Genomic DNA, 21,554 nt, shown 5'->3' with positions numbered 1-21,554 from the left:
CAACGTGCTCTAACTTAAGTCAATCATATGAGTACGCCACATTGCCAAAGTGGGCGTACAAGGTTGCCTCCAACACAACAATATCACTTTCTTCCCCATGAGCATTGCCTGACATAAAAATGACGTGAAGCCTGGTGGACTGGACTTTTGACATTGGGTTATATTGAAAAGAAGTAACGGGTTTTGTACCACTGTACATTTCCAAAGATTGGAAATGGCCTGCAACAGGTGTGCCCAAAAGTGGCTGATTACCGGACAATTCCAAAATATATGGCTTCAATTCACTAGCCTCTGATGACATTTTGGGCATTTTCACTGTCCGCGAAGTGTACAGTCTCAGCACAAACTTGTATTGTAATTCCACACAACGAGTGAATGGAAGATGTTTCAAGGTGTTCAAAACGAATACTTGAAATTGTTCCGTTGTCAGTACTGTTGCAAGTTCTGCCAACCAAATCTTTGTAAAGTGGCTATAATTCAGTTCTTCTGTAGAGTCCAATAGGTATCTATGATGACATTGCAAAGGCACTAATGTTTGCGCACCCTGCGTTACGTTGTGTTAAGGTGTCTTGAACGTCTTCTGTCAGGTTGGTCCATCCCAAAGCTGTGACATAGAGGGGCCTAATTGAAGGGGGCGCCCAAGTTTTCATGAGGGCGCCTTCGCAGGACGGCCCCGTATTATCGAAACAAGATGGGTGTCCATCTTTCGTTTCGATAATACGGTCGGGGACGCCCAAATCATGAAAGTTAGGTCGACCTTAGAGATGGTCGTCCTTAGGTCGTTTTTGAGATGGTCCTCCCCGGTTTTCAGCGATAATGGAAACCGAGGACGCCCATCTCAAAAACGACCAAATCCATGGCATTTGGTCTTGGGAGGAGCCAGCATTCGTAGTGCACTGGTCCCCCTCACATGCCAGGACACCAACCGGGCACCCTAGGGGGCACTGCAGTGGACTTCAAAAATTGCTACCAGGTGCATAGCTCCCTTACCTTGTGTGCTGAGCCCGCCAAACCCACCCCCCAAAACCCACTACCCACAACTGTACACCACTACCATAGCCCTTAGGGATGAAGGGGGGCACCTAGATGTGGGTACAGTGGGTTTGTGGTGGATTTTGGAGGGATCACATTTACCACCACAAGTGTAATAGGTAGGGGGGGATGGGCCTGGGTCCGCCTGCCTGAAGTATACTGCACCCAATACAACTGCTCCAGGGACCTGTATACTGCTGTGATGGACCTGAGTATGGCATTTGAGGCTGGCAAAAAAGTATTTTTGAACTTTTTTTTTAATGGTGGGAGGGGTTAGTGACCACTGGGGGAGTAAGGGGAGGTGATCCCCGATTCCCTCCGGTGGTCATCTGGTCAGTTCGGGCACCTTTTTGATGCTTGGTCGTGAAACAAAATGGACCAAGTAAAGTCGTCCAAGTGCTCGTCAGGGACGCCCTTCTTTTTTTCATTATTTATTTATTTCTTACATTGATTGGGAATAGTAGAGAAGAGGATATGTATATAGTGTTCATTATGAGCTTGGGTTACGTTGTGTTGCAGGATTTGGGTACTTAAGTTGGGTCGGTAGGATATGCCTTTTTGAACAGGTGGGTCTTTAGTGATTTCCGGAAGTTAAGATGGTCGTACATTGTTTTCACAGCTTTTGAAGCTGGCTGCATAGATTGATTTATATTTGAGTCCTTTACAGCTTGGGTAGTGGAGGTTTAAGTATATTCGTGTTGATCTAACTGCGTTTCTGGTTGGGAGGTTTATGAGGTCGACAATGTAACCCAGGGCTTCGCCATAGATAATTTTATGGCCTAGGGTGCAGATTTTGAAAGCTATGCATTCTTTGATTATAAGCCAGTGTAGTTTTTCTCAGAGGCGTTTGGCGCTTTTGAATCGCGCTTTTCCAAATATAAGTCTGGCTGCTGTGTTTTGGGCGGTCTGGAGTTTCTTTAAGAGTTGCTCTTTGCATCCCGCGTAGATTCTGTTGCAGTAGTCAACGTGGCTTAGTACCATTGATTGTATCAGGTTGCGAAAAGTTTCCCTCGGGAAGAATTGTTTCACGTGTTTAAGTTTCCATATAGAGTGGAACATTTTCTTGGTTGTAGAGATCACTTGGCTCTCGAGTGTAAGGTTGCGGTCGATTGTGACCCCGAGAATTTTCAGGCTGTCTGAGATAGGGAGGGTGTAATTTGGGGTGTTTAGGTTTGTGGGTTTATTCGTGTTGTGTTGGGATGAGAGGATGAGGCAGTGTGTTTTTTCTGTGTTGAATTTTAATTGGAATGCATTTGCCCATGAGTTCATAGTATTTAAGCTGTACGTGCTTTCATTGGTGATTTCTGTCGTGTTTGAAAGGACTAAATATTGTAACGTCGTCTGCATAGATGAATGGGTTGAGGCCTTGGGTGGCTAAGGATTTTGCTAGTGGGATCATCATTTTCTCACACGAGCACGCAGCGTTGGAACACACTGCCATGCAACTTAAGAGCGATCCACGAACAAGCATCCTTCCGCAGATTACTGAAGACCCATCTGTTTGAGACAATTTACGGAAAAAACCAAAACACATAGAGTCCACACTCACTTACATCAATGCATCACACATCCACTTATGATCTCTCATCCCCCCTAATTCCACATTACTCATACATATACTTACAGAAATATGTACACCATGTGCCCCTTTGTCTTAACACTGCCCTTAAGCTTCCCATTGTCTCCTCCCAAAGTCTCAATGTTGATGTCCCATTGTGATATTCCTAATGATACTTCGATTATCTCGCATAACTTGTACAATGTAACCCATAACCAATTTGTAACAACTGTATTCTCATTATTCATATCTTATTGTAAGCCACACTGAGCCCGCAAAGAGGTGGGAAAATGTGGGATACAAATGCAAACAATAAACAATAAATAAATAAATTAGGTTGAAGAGGATTGGTGATAGTGGTGATCCTTGCAGTACTCCGCAGTCTGCTTTCCACGGGGATGATATGGTTGAGTTTGATTTCACTTGGTACGTTCTGGTAGTTAGGAAGCCTTTGATCCGGCTACATATATTTCCAGCAATCCCGAAGTAGTCTAGGAGTCTTAATAGTATATTATGGTTTACCATGTTGAATGCACTAGACATGTCGAATTGGAGGCGAAGTATGCTTTTGCCTGTTGCTATTTCCTGCTTGAATTTGGCTAGGAGAGTAGTAAGTACTGTTTCGGTGCTATGGAGGGGGTGAAATCCAGATTGTGATTCATGTAATATAGAAAATTTGTTTATGTAATCCATAAGTTGTTTGGTTACCATACTTTCCATCAGTTTAACTGCTAGTGGGATGGATGCTACTGGGCGGTAGTAGTTGGTGAGTTAATTTATATTTTACTTAGTGTCTTTTGGTATCAGGGGGAGTAGGATGTTACCATTTTCCTTGGGGAAGAGACCTTGTTGGAGCATTAAGTTTAGGTGAGATGTGAGGTCTGTTATGAAGCGGTCAGGGGCGGATTTTATTAGGTAGCTGGGGTAGGCGTCCAGTTTGCTGTGACTGTTGGAGAACCTGCAGATCGCATGGGTAATTGTTTCAGTCGAGAGGAGATTGAAGTTTGACCAGGTTCGGTCCGCTGGGTATTCTCCTGGGGTTGGGTCCAGACCATTGATGGAGTTTTCGATATCGGTAGTATTATGGAGGAGTGTGTTACGCAGTTTTACGATTTTTTCATTGAAGTAATTGGCAAGTTTGTCTGCCGATGGGATGTCTGATTTGGTTGTGGTGACCAAGGTAGTGTCTAGTAGTTTGTGTACGAGTTGGTATGGTTTTTTCGAGTCTTTGAAGTCTGGTCTTATTTTAGTTTGGTCTATCTTATTGCATATTTGTATTTTCTTTGCATTTGTTTCCAGGTGTTGAGTGTGTGATCGTCTTTTATTTTTGTCCATTCTCGTTCAAGCTTCCTGGTTTGTGTTTTTAGCTTTTTCAGTTTGTCGTTGAACCATGGGATTGGGTTTTGTCTTCGTGATGTTCTTGTTCGTAGGGGTGCTATTTCGTCTAGTATACTTGTGCATCTTTTGTCCCATTCAGAGAGGTAGTTTGTGGAGTCCGTCTGTGCTATCCATTCATTATTGTATATCTGTTGCCAGAATATTTTTGGGTCTATTTGGCCTCTTGTGTTGTAGGTAGTATGTTCTTGTGTATGATATGAGCCCTTTTTCCACCAGTTTAGGGATAGGTTTAGTTTGTAGTGATCGGTCCAAGGTGTTTCTGACCATTTAATGTCTGTTGTTGTTAGGTTCTGGTCTGTGGACCATTTGTATGCAATGAGGTCGAGTGTGTGCATTTTGATGTGGGTTGCTTGCATGTGTGGCCATTTGAGATCCCATAGGTGGAGGAATTCCTTGCATTTGCGTGCGTTGGTGGAGTTTAGATCTTCTAGGTGAAGGTTGATGTCTCCTAGTACTAGTATATTGGAGTTGGCAACACAGGTATTTGAGATGAAGTCCTGGTGGTCTGTAGAACAAGACACAGTTAGAGTGATCGAGTAGAGATTTATTGTGTATTCTTATTGAGGCAATTTCAAGGTGGTTTGTTATTGACTCAGCAGTGGTTTTGATGGTAAAGTGGGATCGGTATATTAAAGCTATACCTCCGCCTCTCTTTTCCTTTCTGGTCCAGTGAGTAATTTTGTTTCCTGGGGGGCAAAGGTTGAGGATTATGGGGTCCTTTTTGATCATGGATCCAAGTTTTGGTGATGAAAATAAGATCAAGGTTTTATGACGTAATCCAGTCTGTTATTGTTGTAGTTTTGTTCACAACGGATCTGGCGTTGGTGTAACCTATTTGAATTCTTTGGTGTGGGGCTTCAAGGTTTGGTGTCGTGTGGATTTTTGTTAGTTGTCGATTCTTTGTGAGAGTGTGGTTGTTTTGACCTTTCTTTCTGTTCTGTTGATGTTGTCCACAAGTTGGTATTCTTCCTTTGTTTTGGTTGTTGTCGGTTTGGTGGGTTGTGGGGTATCTGGGCAGTCTTTGATAGTTGTTTAGTATCGGTATGATGTTGTTTTCAGCGAATGGGGTGGCTAATGTTAGATGAATCTCCTAAGCACGCTCCAGTCCTGCCTTCGCTACACTGCCGACACGCCCCTGTGAACTTTGGTCATCCCTGCGACGGAAAGCAGTTGAGGGCGCCCAAAATCGGCTTTCGATTATGCCGATTTGGGCAACCTTGCGAGAAGGAGGCCCATCTCCCGATTTGTGTCGGAAGATGGGCACCCTTCTCTTTCGAAAATTCACCTGATAGTGGCGCAATTGCACATATGCAAAAAGGTCTATAGCCAGAACTGTTTATAGAATAGGGATTAGCTCCAATTTTTATCAGAGTCAGTTTTTTGGCCCCATATACAGAACTTAGTCTTCTATGTACACAGACACACTCATGTACTGCTTATTCAGAACAGGAAACGGATGGAACCTTCCCCAACACCTTCTACAGATAAATTTAAATGCCATTTTCCTACTTATTTACAGGTTATTCAATTGTTAATCCTGATGTTATATTCAAGATACAAAAGGAAGATGAGAAATATTTTACCCCACATTTTGAGTGGGAGGGAAAAGAAAACCCAGATGATCCCATGAAGAGTAAGTAGATGTTTTGGAGACTTGCATATAGTAACATAGTAAATGACAGCAGATAAAGACCTAAACGGTCCATCCAGTCTTCCTAACAAGATAAACTTATTTTACATGGTATGCGATACTTTATATGTATACCCGAGTTTGATGTGTCCTTGCCATTCTCAGGGTACAGACCGTAGAAGTCTGCCCAGCACTGTTCTTGTACTAAAAGTTCTGAAGCTAACGTTGAAGCCCCACCGGTGTTACCACCCAATCTCTGCTAAGATTCCGTGGATTCATTCCTTCTAAACAGGATTCCTGTTTGAAATCCATTACCGTTTTCATCTCCACCACCTCCTGTGGGAGCCACGTATCCACCACTCTCTCCGTGAAAAAATACTACCTGACATTACTCCTGAGTCTGCCCCCCTTCAACCTCAATTCATGTCCTCTAGTTCTACCGCCTTCCTGTCTCCGGAAAAGGTTAGTTTGCGGATTAATACCTTTCAACTATTTGAACGTCTGTATCATGTCACCCCTGTTTCTCCTTTCCTCCAGGGTATACATGTTCAGGTCAGCAAGTCTCTCCTCATACGTCTTGTAACGCAAATCCCATACCATTTTTGTAGCTTTTCTTTGCACCACTTCCAGTCTTTTTACATCTTTAGCAAGATACGGCCTCCAAAACTGAACACAATACTCCAAGTGGGGCCTCACCAACGACTTGTAAAGGGGCTGGTTATGCCCCTCTCTACGCAGCCTAGCATCCTTCTGGCCATGGCCGTTGCTTTGTCGCATTGTTTCTTCACCTTCAGATCCTCGGACACCAACACCCCAAGGTCTCTCTCCTGAGTCCAGCTTACTAAACTCTCCCCTCCTATCCGGTATCTCTCTTTTGAGTTTCTGCATCACTGCACTTCTTGCCATTAAATTTTAACTGCCAGACCCTTGACTATTCTTCTAACATTTGGCGATCCCTTCTAATTGTTTCTACTCCCTCCAGGGAATCCACTCTATTGGCTATCTTCATGTCATCTGCAAAAAGGCAAACCTTTCCTTCCAACCTTCAGCAGTATCTCTGACAAATATATTAAACAGAATCGGCCCCAGCACTGACCCCTGAGGAACTCCACTGCTCACCTTCCTTTCCTCCAAGCGGATTCCATTTACCACCACCCTCTGCCACCTATCGTTCAACCAGTTTCTTATCCAGTTCTCCACTTTTGGTGCTAAGTTCAGCCCTCTCAGCTTATTCGTGAGTCTTCTGTGATGGACCGTATCAAAGGCTTTGCTGAAGTCCAAGTAGATTACATCTAGTGTACATCCTTCATCCAGTCAAACAAGTTAATCAGATTTGTATGGCAGGATTTTCCTTTGGTAAAGCCATGTTGCCTCAGGTCCTGTAACCCGTTGGCTTCTAGAAAGTTAACTATCCTTTCTTTCAGAAGCAACTCCATTATTTTTACCTACCAACGATGTGAGACTTACCGGTTCGTAGTTTCCCACTTCTTCCCTGTCTCCACTTTTGTAAAGAGGGACCACATCTGCTCATCTCCAATCTTGCAGAACCTCTCCCATCTCTAAAGATCTATTAAATAAATCTTTAAGAGCCCCATAGCTTTGTCCACTTTCAGATTCCCAAGCTGTTTATAAACTCTTCCGTAAACGGCACAGTGTCCACTCCATTCCCAGATGTTCCTTCGGCAGCCGACCGCAGTCCTCCAGGATTTTCCTCCGTGAACACCGAAGAGAAGTAATTCTTTAGCGTGTTCGCTTTATCCTCATCACTCTCCACATAGCCATTCTCATTATTTTTTGTCTTGCAATTCCATTCCTGTCTCTTCTCCTTTCTCCACTATATCTGAAAAAGGTCTTGTCACCTCTCTTTACATCTTTAGCCATTTTTTCTTCCGCTTGCCCTTTCGCTAGCCGTATTTCCCTCGTCGCTTCTTTGAGTTTAATCCGATAATCTTTTCTGTGATCCTCTCGTTGCGTTCTTTTGTATTTCTTGAACAAAACCTCTTTTGCTCTTATGTTTTCAGCTACTTGTTTGGAGAACCACATGGGCTTCCTGTTTCTCTTGTTTTTGACCACTGATTTTCCACTTCTCCTACGCCTTCCCATGCCAACAGCACCTTCTTAAAATCCATTTCCTAGTTTAGTATTATCACATCCTTGCTGAATCCTTCTAATGTGTTTTCTCTTAACAGACCTTCCGATTATAACGTCTGTGATCTCACTCGGTGTTAAACAAGAGGAAGATCCCCCCTTGATGGATCCTCCTGAATCGGAGACGTCTGAACAGACTCAGCCTCCTGTAACAAGTAAGTATAAAATTTCTCCCGCACATCTTAATAAAATCAGCCGGGATTATTTAGGAATTGAGATCTGGTGGGATAAGAAGCCATTATCCTCTCTGTAAAGCAGATACTGCCGGGGTGTCTGATTGAGCAGCATTATTACTACTAGTACTACTATTTAAAATTTCTAAAGTGTCCCGTAGCGCTGTGCACAGAAATGTAAGAGACAGTTCCTGTCTCCTACTACTAGTACTACTACTTATCATTTCTATAGCGCTACTAAATGTACACAGTACTTTTTCCATCTCTACTCTCTGGGGAGCTTGGCGGTACGGCTTTTGCCCTGCCCCTTTCAACTACATCACCAGTATCAGCCGAGTCGCTGCATAGCGAAGGCACGCTGCTTCTGAGATGTGCCACGCCCCTTAGTCTTCCCTTTTGTGGCCTACTGTAGGTGTTATTGGCTGCTGGGTTGTTGTTTTTTTAAACTATATTGAATATCTACCTCGTTTTCCAGTTTTATTTGTTTTTGGCACTTGGTAAAGGCAACTATGCAGGTACTTTCTGCCCCAAATGAGCTCACAAGTATTAGTTGTACCTGGGCCAATGCAGGGTTTTGCCCAAGGTCACAAGGAGCTGCGGTGAAAATTGAACCCAGTTCCCCAGGATCTCAACCCACCACTGGTGTCCAGTAGAATCTGATTTCTAATCTACAGAAACTAGATGAAGAACAGCCTTTGCCAGAAAAAATATCTCCTGATCACAGACATTTCCATTGTATTTATGCAGTAGCAGTGTGTACATAAGTACATAAGTAATGCCACACTGGGAAAAGACCAAGGGTCCATCGAGCCCAGCATCCTGTCCACGACAGCGGCCAATCCAGGCCAAGGGCACCTGGCAAGCTTCCCAAACGTACAAATATTCTATACATGTTATTCCTGGAATTGTGGATTTTTCCCAAGTTCATTTAGTAGCGGTTTATGGACTTGTCCTTTAGGAAACCGTCTAACCCCTTTTTAAACTCTGCCAAGCTAACCGCCTTCACCACGTTCTCCGGCAACGAACTCCAGAGTTTAATTATGCGTTGAGTTTAATTATGCGTTGGGTGAAGAAACCTTTTCTCCGATTTGTTTTAAATTTACTACACTGTAGTTTCATTGCATGCCCCCTAGTCCTAGTATTTTTGGAAAGCGTGAACAGACGCTTCATATCCACCTGTTCCACTCCACTCATTATTTTATATACCCTATCATGTCTCCCCTCAGCCGTCTCTTCTCCAAGCTGAAAAGCCCTAGCCTCCTTAGTCTTTCTTCATAGGGAAGTCGTCCCATCCCCGCTATCATTTTATTCGCCCTTCACTGCACCTTTTCCAATTCTACTATATCTTTCTTGAGATGCGACGACCAGAATTGAACACAATACTTAAGGTGCGGTCGCACCATGGAGCGATACAACGGCATTATAACATCCTCACACCTATTTTCCATACCTTTCCTAATAATACCCAACATTCTATTCGCTTTCCTAGCCACAGCAGCACACTGAGCAGAAGGTTTCAGTGTACTATCGACTCCTAACGTGGAACCTTGCATGACGTAGCTATAATTTGGGTTCTTTTTTCCCACATGCATCACCTTGCACTTGCTCACATTAAACGTCATCTGCCCTCTAGCCGCCCAGTCTCATAAGGTCCTTCTGTAATTTTTCACAATCATGTCGCGAGTTAACGACTTTGAATAACTTTGTGTCATCAGCAAATTTAATTACCTTGCTAGTTACTCCCATCTCTAAATCATTTATAAATATATTAAAAAGCAGCGGTCCTAGCACAGACCCCTGAGGAACCCCACTAACTACCCTTCTCCATTGTGAATACTGCCCATTTAACCCCACTCTCTGTTTCCTATCCTTCAACCAGTTTTTAATCCACAATAGGACTTTTCCTCCTATCCCATGACCCTCCAATTTCCTCTGTAGCCTTTCATGAGGTACTTTGTCAAACGCCTTTTGAAAAACCAGATACACAGTATCAACCAGCTCCCCTTTGTCCACATGTTTGTTTACTCCTTCAAAGAATTGAAGTAAATTGGTGAGGCAAGATTTCCCCACACAAAAGCCGTGCTGACTCGGTCTCAGTAATCCATGTCCTTGGATGTGCTCTGTAATTTTGTTTTTAATAATAGCCTCTACCCTTTTCCCTGGCACCGACGTCAGACTCACCGGTCTGTAATTTCCCCGGATCTCCCCTGGAACCTTTTTAAAAAATCAGCGTTACATTGGCCACCCTCCAATCTTCCGGTACCACACTCGATTTTAAGGATAAATTGTATATCACTAACAGTAGTGTAGGGCTATTTCCCTGTGTGTCTCACCTTGCTGGTCTCAGCCCGTGCAATACTATTACATCAAGATGGAGTCTACAAACTATGTCCTGTACAGCAGTGAGCCAGAAAATTCAGCTTTCTGCTTGTGGAAAATTACTGGCAGGCCTGTAACACCAAGGACATGCTGTGGGCAACCAGCCCCCCTCCCTTTATCTCCCTGGGAAGCTGAAAGGGAGTGAGACATGGCTCCAACAAGCCTAGTCTGAGAAACAGAAATGCATACCAAGAAGTAACAGTTTCAAGGTCATGAACAACGGTCATTTCTTGCTCATGGAATGAGCTGGACAAGAGCATGGATTGGTCCTGCTGGTCACTGGAGAATCAGGGGCTAAGAAAGCGGGAACAAGAAGAAGTAAATCTGGATCCGTTGGAAGAAGTGGTAGCTAGCAAGAAGACTAGTGAGACCTGACGTGGTCCACAACCTTATGAACTGTGTATCGGGAGAAAGTACTGTTTGGTTCAGCTGTACCAGCACGGAGTGACTGTGCCCCTGCTTGCTGCAGAGACCGTGTGCTATTTTCTGAGACTCGCTGGGAAAGACAACTCGAGTCTAAGAAGGAAAAACCTGTGCCAGCCTCATCCGAGAGACTGCCCAAGAGTCAGCCTGGTGAGAGATACAGTGATTTATTTCCTATTAGTCTGGGATTAGTGAGTGGTTTTTACCTCAGCAAAGGCTGGTTAGAGTCATAACCGTGGTCAGGAGATTGCTGCTAATAACTGTACTACCTCATAACAGTGTCAGTATTACAAATCAGGTGTGTAATTTTACCTAGTAACCAGTAAGAACAGTGTTAGTTAGTGACAATCTAGATTGGTAATTCTAGGAGTGGCCTAGTGGTTAGGGTGGTGGACTTTGGTCCTGGGGAACTGAAGAACTGAGTTCAATTCCCACTTCAGGCACAGGCAGCTCCTTGTGACTCTGGGCAAGTCACTTAACCCTCCATTGCTCCATGTAAACCGCATTGAGCCTGCCATGAGTGGGAAAGCACGGGGTACAAATGTAACAAAAAAAAAAGTTATTCTTTTGGATTTGGCTAAGCTAACTACAGAGTTTCTATTTTTTGTATATCTTCTATTATATATCTATAATAAAATCTAATATATATTTCAGCTGACTTCTTCAGTTTCGTTTCTCTCTATCGGAAGCATTGGCTTGGTGCCAATCCAGGTTCCCTTCTTCCCTAGACAGAGATCAGAGTGTTTTGCTTGCAAATAATTCTGGTATTGGGAATCTGGGCGCAGATGAGACAGGTGGGAGGTTTTTCTCATAAATATCATCTGTGATTTACCTACAGTAGCTCCGCAAGCTCATTTTTCAGTTCTATCAGTACTCTCTAGGATGAATACCATCCGGTCCTGGAGATTTGCTACTCTTCAGTTTGCTGAACTGCCTCATTACGTCCTCCAGGTTTACCATGAAGTCAGTAAGTTTCTCCGACTCGTCCGCTTGAAATATCATTTCCGACACCGGTATCCCACCCAAATCTTCCTCGGTGAAGACCGAAGCAAAGAATTCATTCAGTCTCTCCGCTACGTCTTCCTTGATCGCCCCTTTTACCCCTCGGTCATCCAGCGGCCCAACCGATTCTTTTGCTGGCTTCCTGCTTTTAATATACCGAAAAAATTTTTTAATATATTTTTTTGCCTCTAATGCTATCTTTTTTTCGTAATCCCTCTTGGCCTTCTTTATCTGCGCCTTGCATTTGCTTTGACACTCCTTATGCTGCTTCTTGTTATTTTCAGACGGTTCCTTCTTCCATTTTCTGAAGGCGTTTCTTTTAGCCCTAATAGCTTCCTTCACCTCACTTTTCAACCACACCGGCTGTCTTTTGGACTTCCGTCTTTCTTTTCTAATTACTACTACTACTACTACTACTACTTAACATTTCTAGAGTGCTACTAGGGTTACGCAGCGCTGTACAAATTAACAATAAGGACGGTCCCTGCTCGGAAGAGCTTACAATCTAAAGGACGAAATGTCAAGTTGGGGTAGATAAGTTTTCTGAGAGGAGGTGTAGTGATTAGGTGCCGAAGGCGACATTGAAGAGGTGGGCTTTGAGCATTGATTTGAAGATGGGTATGGAGGGGGCACGGCGTATGGGCTCAGGGAGTTTGTTCCAGGCATGGGGTGAGGCGAGACAGAAGGGGCGGAGTCTGGAGTTGGAGGTGGTGGAGAAGGGTACTGAAAGGAGGGATTTGCCTTGAGAGCAGAGGTTACGGGTAGGGACGTAAGGGGAGATGAGGGTATATGTATGGCTTGGGCCTCCAGGATGGTATTTTTGAACAGCGTCCACGCCTGTTATACAGTTTTTACTCTCTCAGTTGCCCCCCTAAGTTTTTTTTTTTACCGTTCTTCTCATTTTATCATAGTCTCCTTTTTTAAAGTTAAACGCTAACGTATTTGACTTTCTGTGTACAGTTACTTCAAGGTTGATATCAAAACTGATCATATTATGATCACTGTTATCAAGCGGCCCCAGTACCATAACGTCTCTCACCAGATCATGCGCTCCACTAAGGACCAAGTCTAGAATTTTTCCTTCTCTCGTCGGCTCCTGCACCAGCTGCTCCATAAAGCTGCCCTTGATTTCATCAAGGAATTGTACCTCTGTAGCGTGTCCCGATGTTACATTTACCCAGTCTATATTTGGATAATTGAAGTCACCCATTATTATAACATTGCCCATTTTGTTCGCGTCTCTGATTTCTTTTATCTTTTCTGCGTCTACCATCTCATCCTGGCAAGGCGGACGGTAGTACACTCCTATCACCATTTTTTTCCCTTTTATACATGGAATTTCAACCCACAGTGATTCAAAGGTGTGATTTGTGTCCTGCTGAATTTGTACTCTATCTGAGTCAAGGCTCTCGTTAATATACAATGCTACCCCTCCACCAGTCCGGTCCACCCTATCATTACGATATAATTTGTACCCCGGTATGACAGTGTCCCACTGGTTATCCTTCTTCCACCAGGTCTCAGTAATGCCTATTATATCCAATTTTTCATTTAGTGCAATATATTCCAACTCTCCCATCTTATTTCTTAGACTCCTAGCATTTGCATATAGACATTTCAGAGTATGTTTGTTGTTCTTATTTGCATGATGCTTAGTACCTGACACTATTGATTTGACATCTTTTGTCTGATCTTTAGTTGTATTTAAGGGCACCTGGCCTACCACGGTCTGTTGTGCAACCTCACTATCCAGAAACCCTATCTTCCCTGTTTGTGAGGTATCTTTGCAAGATACCTTTTCCCGAACCATGCGCTTTTGAGTGACTGTCGGCCTTCCCCCCATTTCTAGTTTAAAAGCTGCTCTATCTCCTTTATAAATGCCAATGCCAGCAGCCTGGTCCCACCCTGGTTAAGGTGGAGCCCATCCTTTCGGAATAGGCTCCCCCTTCCCCAGAATGTTGCCCAGTTCCTAACAAATCTAAAACCCTCCTCCCTGCACCATCGTCTCATCCACGCATTGAGACTCTGGAGCTCTGCCTGTCTCTTGGGCCCTGCACGTGGAACAGGTAGCATTTCAGAAAATGCTACCCTAGAGGATCTGGATTTGAGCTTTCTACCTAAGAGCGTAAATTTGGCTTCCAGAACCTCTATCCCACATGTACCAAGACAGCCGACTCATCCCCAGCACTATCTAAAATCCTATCTAGGTGACGCTGTTTCTAGCTGTTGAGAAAAGTATTTCTGGAATACATTTCTGATGATGATCAGTACAGCAGTACCCTTCTGTTTTTGGTTCTGTACCAGTTGGCAAGCCTGTGAAAACAATACAATTCTGCACCCTTATAGACTCTGTGTTAACTGTGTTTTTAAACTAATTGTACTATCTTTATCTTTTCATAGACTCTCACAATGTCAGGCCTGACATTTTAATCCAATTTGAGCAAAAAGGATTCAGAACTGAGCCTCAGGGATCTGAGGAAACAGGAAATCTGACCACAACAGGCAGATGTGAGGAACTGCCTGAAGCATGTGATGAAGCTACGATTAAAGCTAGTAATGAGGTGATACAAAGTTTTCTTATAAGAAAGGTGCCTCCTCTGGACCAGGGATAGTGAGAATGAGAACCCACACTATAAACCCTAAGCCCTGAAAACTCCTCAGCAGTTTACAACCTGACAGGTGAAGGAGGGCTGTCTCACTCTCATGGACAATTGAGGCAGGGGCAATCAGGGAGCTGTTAAGTGCTGTCTCTCAAGAGGATGGGCAGGGTCCGTAGGCAACCAGCAGGCAGGCAGCAGACCATGTTTAATGAGCTTTAGATGTGTTTGTGGTGTGACCAGCTCGGATCAGGGCTGTTACCTAGTTTTTACCTTTAGATTGTAAGCTCTCTTGAGCAGGGACTGTCCTTCCCCATGTTTAAACTTGTACAGCGCTGCGTAACCCTGGCAGCGCTATAGAAATGCTAAGTAGTAGTAGTAGTAGTAGTAGTTACCTGGTTTACTGACGGCAGTTTCTCGGATAACTACTCCAGATAACCTCATGTTTCTTTAGAGGCTTCTTATACCATTTCTTGGGTGACTCAAGCCTCAAAGTCTGGAACAGCAAGTTTGTAGCTTAGGGAACCATAACACTAGTTCACAAGAGCCGTGTAGCAAAGTCAATCTAACCATGACATGCACTGTTCCAGTTAAAAAAAAAAGTGTTGTTGTCATTCTCATTCTCTTGTAGCCTTGGCCATGTTTAGCGATGTTCTTCTGTGGCTGCATGTAAGCTTGAAGCCTATTCAGGCAGCCGGCCTCAGCATGAAAAATGATGTTAGCCAGAGCCTATATTTCTGATGTCAGGTTTTATTTATTAGGATTTATTTACTGCCTTTTTGAATGAATTGTTGCACAGTGCTATAATATTTCATGAAGGACCCTTTTGCTCCCACAGTGTGAGGGTTGCCACCTTCATCCCATCCTTTCCCTTCTCTCCATAGCAGAAGTCCTGGAAACACACGCTCAGTACGTGAGGATATTACTTCCTTTGGAGGCTAGATCCTGGGTATTGGATCACTTCCTGCCTGACCAAAATGATGCTTCCCTTTTATGTGATCTGACCTCCAAGACAGCACAGAGGCTGCCAGACTAGAGATGGGACTTCTCTACTATGTCCCCGTTGGGCTCCTCTATATAACTCTCTGTCTGCTTCAGTGCTTCCAAATCTGGTATTCTATCCTTGACAAATCAGACTCGGTCTTTGAGAACCAGGAGCTCTTTGCACTGAGTACACACATATGATCTCTCACCAACTGGGAGATAAGCATACACATGGAGTAGCCTAGTGGTTAGTGCAGTGGACTTTGATCCTGGGGAACTGAGTTCGATTCCCACTGTAGCTCCTTGTGACTCTGGGCAAGTCACTTAACCCTCCATTGCCCCTGGTACAAAATAAGTACCTGAATATATGTAAACCGCTTTGAATATAGTTGTAAAAACCTCAGAAAGGCAGTATATCAAGTCCCATTTCCCTTCCCTTTCCCCTTAATTCAAAAGACTGGATAGCACCCATCTTGCTATTAGACCATAGTAACATAGTAGATGACGGCAGAAAAAGACCTGCATGGTCCATCCAGTCTGCCCAAGATAAACTCATGTGTATACCTTACCTTGATTTGTACCTGTCTTTCTCAGGGCACAGACCGTATAAGTCTGCCCTCCCCTATCCTCGCCTCCCAACCACCAACCCCTCTTCCCCCCACCTGCTCTGCCACCCAATTGTAGCTAAGCTAAGCTTCTGAGGACCACTGTCTGCATCTTAGTATTGGTGAGTTGTTTAGTTATTCAAACCCTCCGTTGCCCCATGTAAGCCGCATTGAGCCTGCCATGAGTGGGAAAGTGAGGGGTATAAATGTAACAAAATAAAAAAACCACGCTAAGAGAGTAGGGGTACCTAAGATTATTTGGTATATTTTATGCTTTTATGTTATGTTTGTTTCTCACTGAACTGCAAATAAATTACACTTGCTCTCTTTTCCTCAGGGCTGATCCCAGCACTCTCCACTTTCCTGCCTTTAGACAGTATTCGACCAGCTTGTCTCTCCCCCACCTGTTCAGCTGCTGCCTGCCTCTCCTTTCAATCACCCTTAGCAGCGCTGTGGTTTATATAACTTCCATGAGACAGTGTGTGTTTTCACTATGATAGGGGATAGTGGAGGGCAGACGAGCCGGTGATGGGAGACGGGACTGGTGGTTGGGAGGTGGGAAATACTGCTGGGCAGACTTATATGGTCTGTGCCCTGAAAAGGACAGGTATAAATTCAAGGTAAGGTATACAGATATGAGTTTGTCTTGGGCAGACTGGATGGACCATGCAGGTCTTTTTCTGCCGTCATCTACTATGTTACTATGTTACACAGCTGGAACAGTTGGAAAAAAAATCAAGCCTTCACTGTTTTCGTCTGCTTAACAATTTTATTTTGAATGATTTTCTGTTTCTATTATTTCTTTTTATGTGAACTATTACATATGTTTGTTGTAAACCATCTAGAATTATGTTGATAGGTGTATAGTTAATAAAATGAAATGAAGAAATAATGACACTTTGATGTAGGGTGTCCTGTTTGCTGTTCTAGGCCTTGGTCACATTCAAGGATGTTGCTGCTTATTTCTTGGACGTGGACTGGGACCTTCTGGGAGAACGGCAGAAGGAGCTGTACAAGAAGGTCATCAAGGAGATTCATGACATCCTCATCTCACGAGGTAAATATGTTTCTCTGTCATCTACCAAACAAGCACATAAAAATCACAGGAACTAGATACCATGGGCACCTGAAATTTAGATCTTGGCTTCTGATGCCATCCCATATTCAATAGGAGCCTGTGAAAGACTCCACTGCTACAGGATCTGCAAAAGATGCTGCTCTCTGTTGTAACATAAAATGTAGACCTTAAACTAGAGGCTTCACACAACACCACCTGGAATCTCTCTCCCATTCCTATACAAAATATTTTGGCACAGAAGAAAAGAGAGAGGATTTACCTATCAGATTTCCTCTGCGACTTCTGCATAATGTCATGACATATCAGTTGCACACAAGTCAACTATACTGTACAACATGTAACCCCTCTAAATGGTAACCAGAAGATTGACTCCTGCAATTCCTCCACCTAGGAGGGAAATGAAAAGAATTCTCTATACCAAAAAACCTCTATGATATAATCTTAATCAAGTGTCGGACCACTGCTGCCTCTTCTCTCCAAGCTTTGTCAGACAAATACACATACCCCAAGATACCTATACACAGACCTCCATGCACAAATCACGCACTGCTCCATCAAAATATGAAGCAGAGGGAACCTCCCGAGGGATTCAACAAATACAATTTCAGTGTAATTTTCCTACTTCTTATCAACAGGTTATTCAATTCTTAATCCTGATGTTATATTCAAGATTAAAATGGAAGATGAGAAATATTTCACTCAACAATTTGAGTGGGAGGGAAAAGAAAATCCAAATGACTCCACCAACAGTAAGTAAATGTTTTGGATTTAATGGGCTTTGCATTTTTAGATGACAGGAGATGGGTCATTCACATCGAACATTCGGACACTTAAAATCAGTTTCCTAATATAGTATTATCAGATATTGTGAATCCTTGTGAATGTGTTTTCTCATCACAGACCTTCCAGTTGTAACATCTGTGTTGTCACTGAGTATTAAGCAAGAGGAAGATGTCCCCTCAGTAGAAAATCCTGAATCAGAGATGTCTGAACAGATTCGTCCTTCTGTAACAAGTAAGTATAAAATTCCTTCACATCTTTACTGAAGTCAGCTGGGACAATTCAGGAATTCAGCGCTGATGGGATAAAAGGTTGTCATCTCCTCTTCTCCTCCCTCTGTCTGGACAGATTAAACTGTCTGTGGAGATGGAGGAGGCACTGATAGAGGTGGGTATCCCAGGGGTGGGATCAGGTCTGCAAAACCCTTCATCGTAGAGTGTCTTATTTTATTTATTTATTTATTTTATTTTATTGCATTTGTATCCCACATTTTCCCACCTATTTGCGGGCTCAGTGTGGCTTACAATACATTGTGAATGATGGAAATACAATTTGTTACAGTACGATTATGGGTTACATTATGAGGAGTTGTGGGAAGACAAAGTCAAGTCAAAACAACATTTAGAATGTATAAACAGTAGAATGTTACAATGGGGAAAAGATAGGGCAATATAACAATAGCATGACAACCTTAGGGTGTAGCAATTTTATAAGTGGGTGGGGTATTAATTGTGGTAAAGATACGGGTAGGAGAATTCAGAAGAGGGTGTGTTGATGCATTTCTGTTAGTGTGTGTGGACTTCATATGTTTTGATCCTTGCAGTAAATTTTCTCGAAGAGATAAGTCTTTAATCGTTTGCGGAAGTCCGTTAGTTCGTAGATCGTTTTCAGGTTGCGTGGTAGTGTATTCCAGAGTTGCGTGCTCATATAAGAGAAGGTTGACGCGTGCAGTACTTTGTATTTTATGCCTTTGCAGTTAGGAAAGTGGAGATTGAGGAAAGTTCGGGATGATCTTTTAGCGTTTCTGGGTGGCAGGACTATTAAGTCAGACATGTATGCAGGGGCTTCACCGTGGATTATTTTGTGGACTAAGGTGCATAATTTAAAGGTGATACGTTCCATATAGGAGTGGGAAGGGTAATGTTCAATGCATAATAGAGGGACATGTGTATTATTAGATAGGAGAACAATCCTTTGAAGGAGCACATTAAGAGGACCCGCCAGTAAATCCTGTTGGGATAATACACTGAGTAAAACACGAGTTATAAATATTGGAATTTCATATAAAAGTTTATTGTTAATAGTTACGCATTGTACAGTAATTATACATGTACACATTATAGATATAGGAGTAGACAAGAAGGAAGGGATAGGGGAGAAAAGTTTGGAAAACATTGATGATGGACATTTCAGGTTTAGTAATATGTACTAGACTTTTCTATTATACGATTTATATTGACTGAGATGGAATTGTATACCATGTGACCTCATCAATAAAAAATTGTTGAAACATAAAGGTGATACGTTCCTTGAGTGGGAGCCAGTGTAGTTTCTCACGTAAGGGTTTTGCACTTTCGTATTTTGGTTTTCCGAAGATGAGTCTGGCTGCTGTATTCTGAGCTGTTTGAAGTTTCCTCAGTATTTGTTCTTTGCAGCCTGCGTATAGTGAGTTACAGTAGTCTAGATGACTGAGTACGAGTGATTGCACTAGGTTGCGGAAGACAGATCTTGGAAAGAATGGTCTTATTCTTTTCAGTTTCCACATGGAGTAGAACATCTTTTTGGTTGTGTTGTTTGCGTGAGTCTCAAGTGTTAGGTGGCGGTCGATAGTGACTCCAAGGATTTTTAACGTTTCGGAGATTGGCAGTTGTAGTTTAGGTGTGCTGATAGCGGTAAATTTTTTCGTGTTGTATTGGGAGGTGAGTATGAGGCATTGAGTTTTTTCTGCATTCAGTTTCAGTCGGAATGCAGCTGCCCAAGTATTCATGATGTGTAGACTTTGGTTGATTTCGTTGGAGATTTCGTTAATGACTTGTTTGAAAGGAATATATATCGTTACATCATCTGCGTATATGTAAGGGTGAAGGTTATGATTTGATAATAGTTTTGCCAAGGGGATCATCATTAGGTTGAAGATAGTTGGTGAGAGGGGGGATCCCTGCGGTACTCCACATTCCGGTGTCCATGCAGCAGACGTTATTGAATTTGATGTGACTTGGTATGAGCGCAAGGTTAGGAATCCCTTAAACCAGTTTAGGACATTGCCTCCGATGCCAAAATATTCAAGTATGTGTAATAGGATTCCGTGGTCAACCATATCAAAGGCACTTGACATGTCAAATTGTAAGAGGAGTATGTTGGTGCCTGTAGCAATCATTTGTTTGAATTTGTTCATAAGGGTGATTAGTACTGTTTCTGTGCTGTGATTTGACCGGAATCCTGATTGGGCATCATGCAGTATTGAGAACTTGTTGAGATAATTTGTGAGTTGTTTTGTTACCATCCCTTTGGTTATTTTTGTTATTAGTGATATAGATGCTACTGGTCTGTAATTTGTTATTTCACTTGCGTTTTTCTTTGTGTCTTTGGGTATTGGGGTGAGTAAAATTTTCCCTTTTTCTTTTGGGAAAAGTCCTTTTTGTAGCATGAGATTCACGTGGTTCGTTAGGTCTATTATGAATTGTTGAGGAGCTGATTTCATGAGGTTGTTTGGGCAGATATCTAGTTTGCAATGGGATTTGGCGAATCTTTTGAGCGTTTTAGAGATGAGGTCCTCTGACAGTGGTTCGAATTCGGTCCAGATCCTGTCTGCTGGGTATATTCCGTCTTCTGGGTCTAGACAGTTTAGGAATGTGGCGTATTCAGTAGGGCTGGTGGGTATTTTGAGTCATAATTGTATAATTTTTTCCTTGAAGTATTTAGCAAGGTCGTCGACCCCTGGTGTATCTTTGCTATTGTTAGTAACTGGTGTGGTGTCTAGCAATTTGTTTACAAGGTAGAAGAGTTTGTGTGTGTCTTTATAGTTTGGTCCAATTATTGTTTTGTAGTGTAGTCTTTTAGTCTGTTTTATGGTATATTTGTATTTCCTCCGAAGTGATTTCCAGTCATTTAGTGTGTGTTCATCTTTCTTTTTGTTCTATGCGCGTTATAGCTTTCTGACTTGTGTTTTGAGTTTTTTCAGCTCTTCGGTGAACCATGGATTTGATTTTTTCCTGCGTGATGTTCTGGTTTGGATTGGGGCAATTGTGTCCAATGTTGTTTTGCATATGTCGTCCCATCCTTGGAGGAATTGGATGGTGTCTGTATTTGTTGACCATTCATTTTGGTAAACCTGCTGCCAGAATGTTGTGGGGTCTATTTTTCCTCTCGTGGTGTATGTTGTTTGTTCATGTTTGTTGATTGCGTTTTTGTGCATTTTTCGCCAGTGGAGGGAGACATGTGCTTTGTGGTGGTCTGTCCATACTGCGGGTGTCCATCTTGTGTCTGTAAGTTGGAGAGTTGAGTCTGAGTCGAATTTGTGTGTGATGATATCTAGTGTGTGTCCCTTGGCGTGCGTTGGCTGAGTATTAGGTGTGTGTAAATCCCAAAGTTTTAAGAATTCTTTGCATTCTTGTGTGCCTGTTGAGGTGTCGTCTTCGAGGTGTAGGTTGATATCTCCTATTATGAGGATGTTTGATGCAGAGACACATGTACTCGAGATAAAGTCCATGAGTTGCGTTTGGGAGTCTTTCCATTTTCCTGGTGGTCTGTAGAATAGGATTGCACTG

General features: G+C 42.9%; 2 protein-coding genes across 2 annotated transcripts in view; both read left to right on the top strand.

The window, feature by feature from the left end:
* Positions 1-5,585: 5,585 nt before the first annotated feature.
* LOC115460287 (zinc finger protein 316-like) lies at positions 5,586-17,922 on the top strand. The gene is made up of 6 exons (XM_030190084.1): positions 5,586-5,621; positions 7,808-7,921; positions 14,144-14,304; positions 16,860-16,986; positions 17,643-17,665; positions 17,908-17,922. The coding sequence occupies exons 1-6, from the start codon at positions 5,615-5,617 to the stop codon at positions 17,920-17,922; spliced, it is 447 nt and encodes a 148-aa protein (XP_030045944.1). The 5' UTR covers positions 5,586-5,614.
* The window catches only part of LOC115462018 (oocyte zinc finger protein XlCOF6-like), a 21,573-nt gene continuing 17,752 nt past the window's right edge, over positions 17,734-21,554 (top strand). Inside the window, exons 1-2 of the mRNA XM_030192069.1 lie at positions 17,734-17,756; positions 17,908-18,021. Coding sequence (XP_030047929.1) covers positions 17,991-18,021 — 31 coding nt within the window. The 5' untranslated portion in view covers positions 17,734-17,756; positions 17,908-17,990. The remainder of the gene's footprint in view (positions 17,757-17,907; positions 18,022-21,554) is intronic.

This window comes from Microcaecilia unicolor, chromosome 1 (assembly GCF_901765095.1).
Source record: "Microcaecilia unicolor chromosome 1, aMicUni1.1, whole genome shotgun sequence".
NCBI classification, from domain to species: domain Eukaryota; kingdom Metazoa; phylum Chordata; class Amphibia; order Gymnophiona; family Siphonopidae; genus Microcaecilia; species Microcaecilia unicolor.
This window is presented reverse-complemented; position numbering and strand designations above follow the sequence as displayed.

Coding starts and splice junctions, on each gene's coding strand:
- LOC115460287 (XM_030190084.1), top strand. Junction 7,922..14,143: donor GACTCAGCCTCCTGTAACAA/GTAAGTATAAAA, acceptor ATCTTTTCATAG/ACTCTCACAATGTCAGGCCT. Junction 16,987..17,642: donor TGACATCCTCATCTCACGAG/GTAAATATGTTT, acceptor TCTTATCAACAG/GTTATTCAATTCTTAATCCT.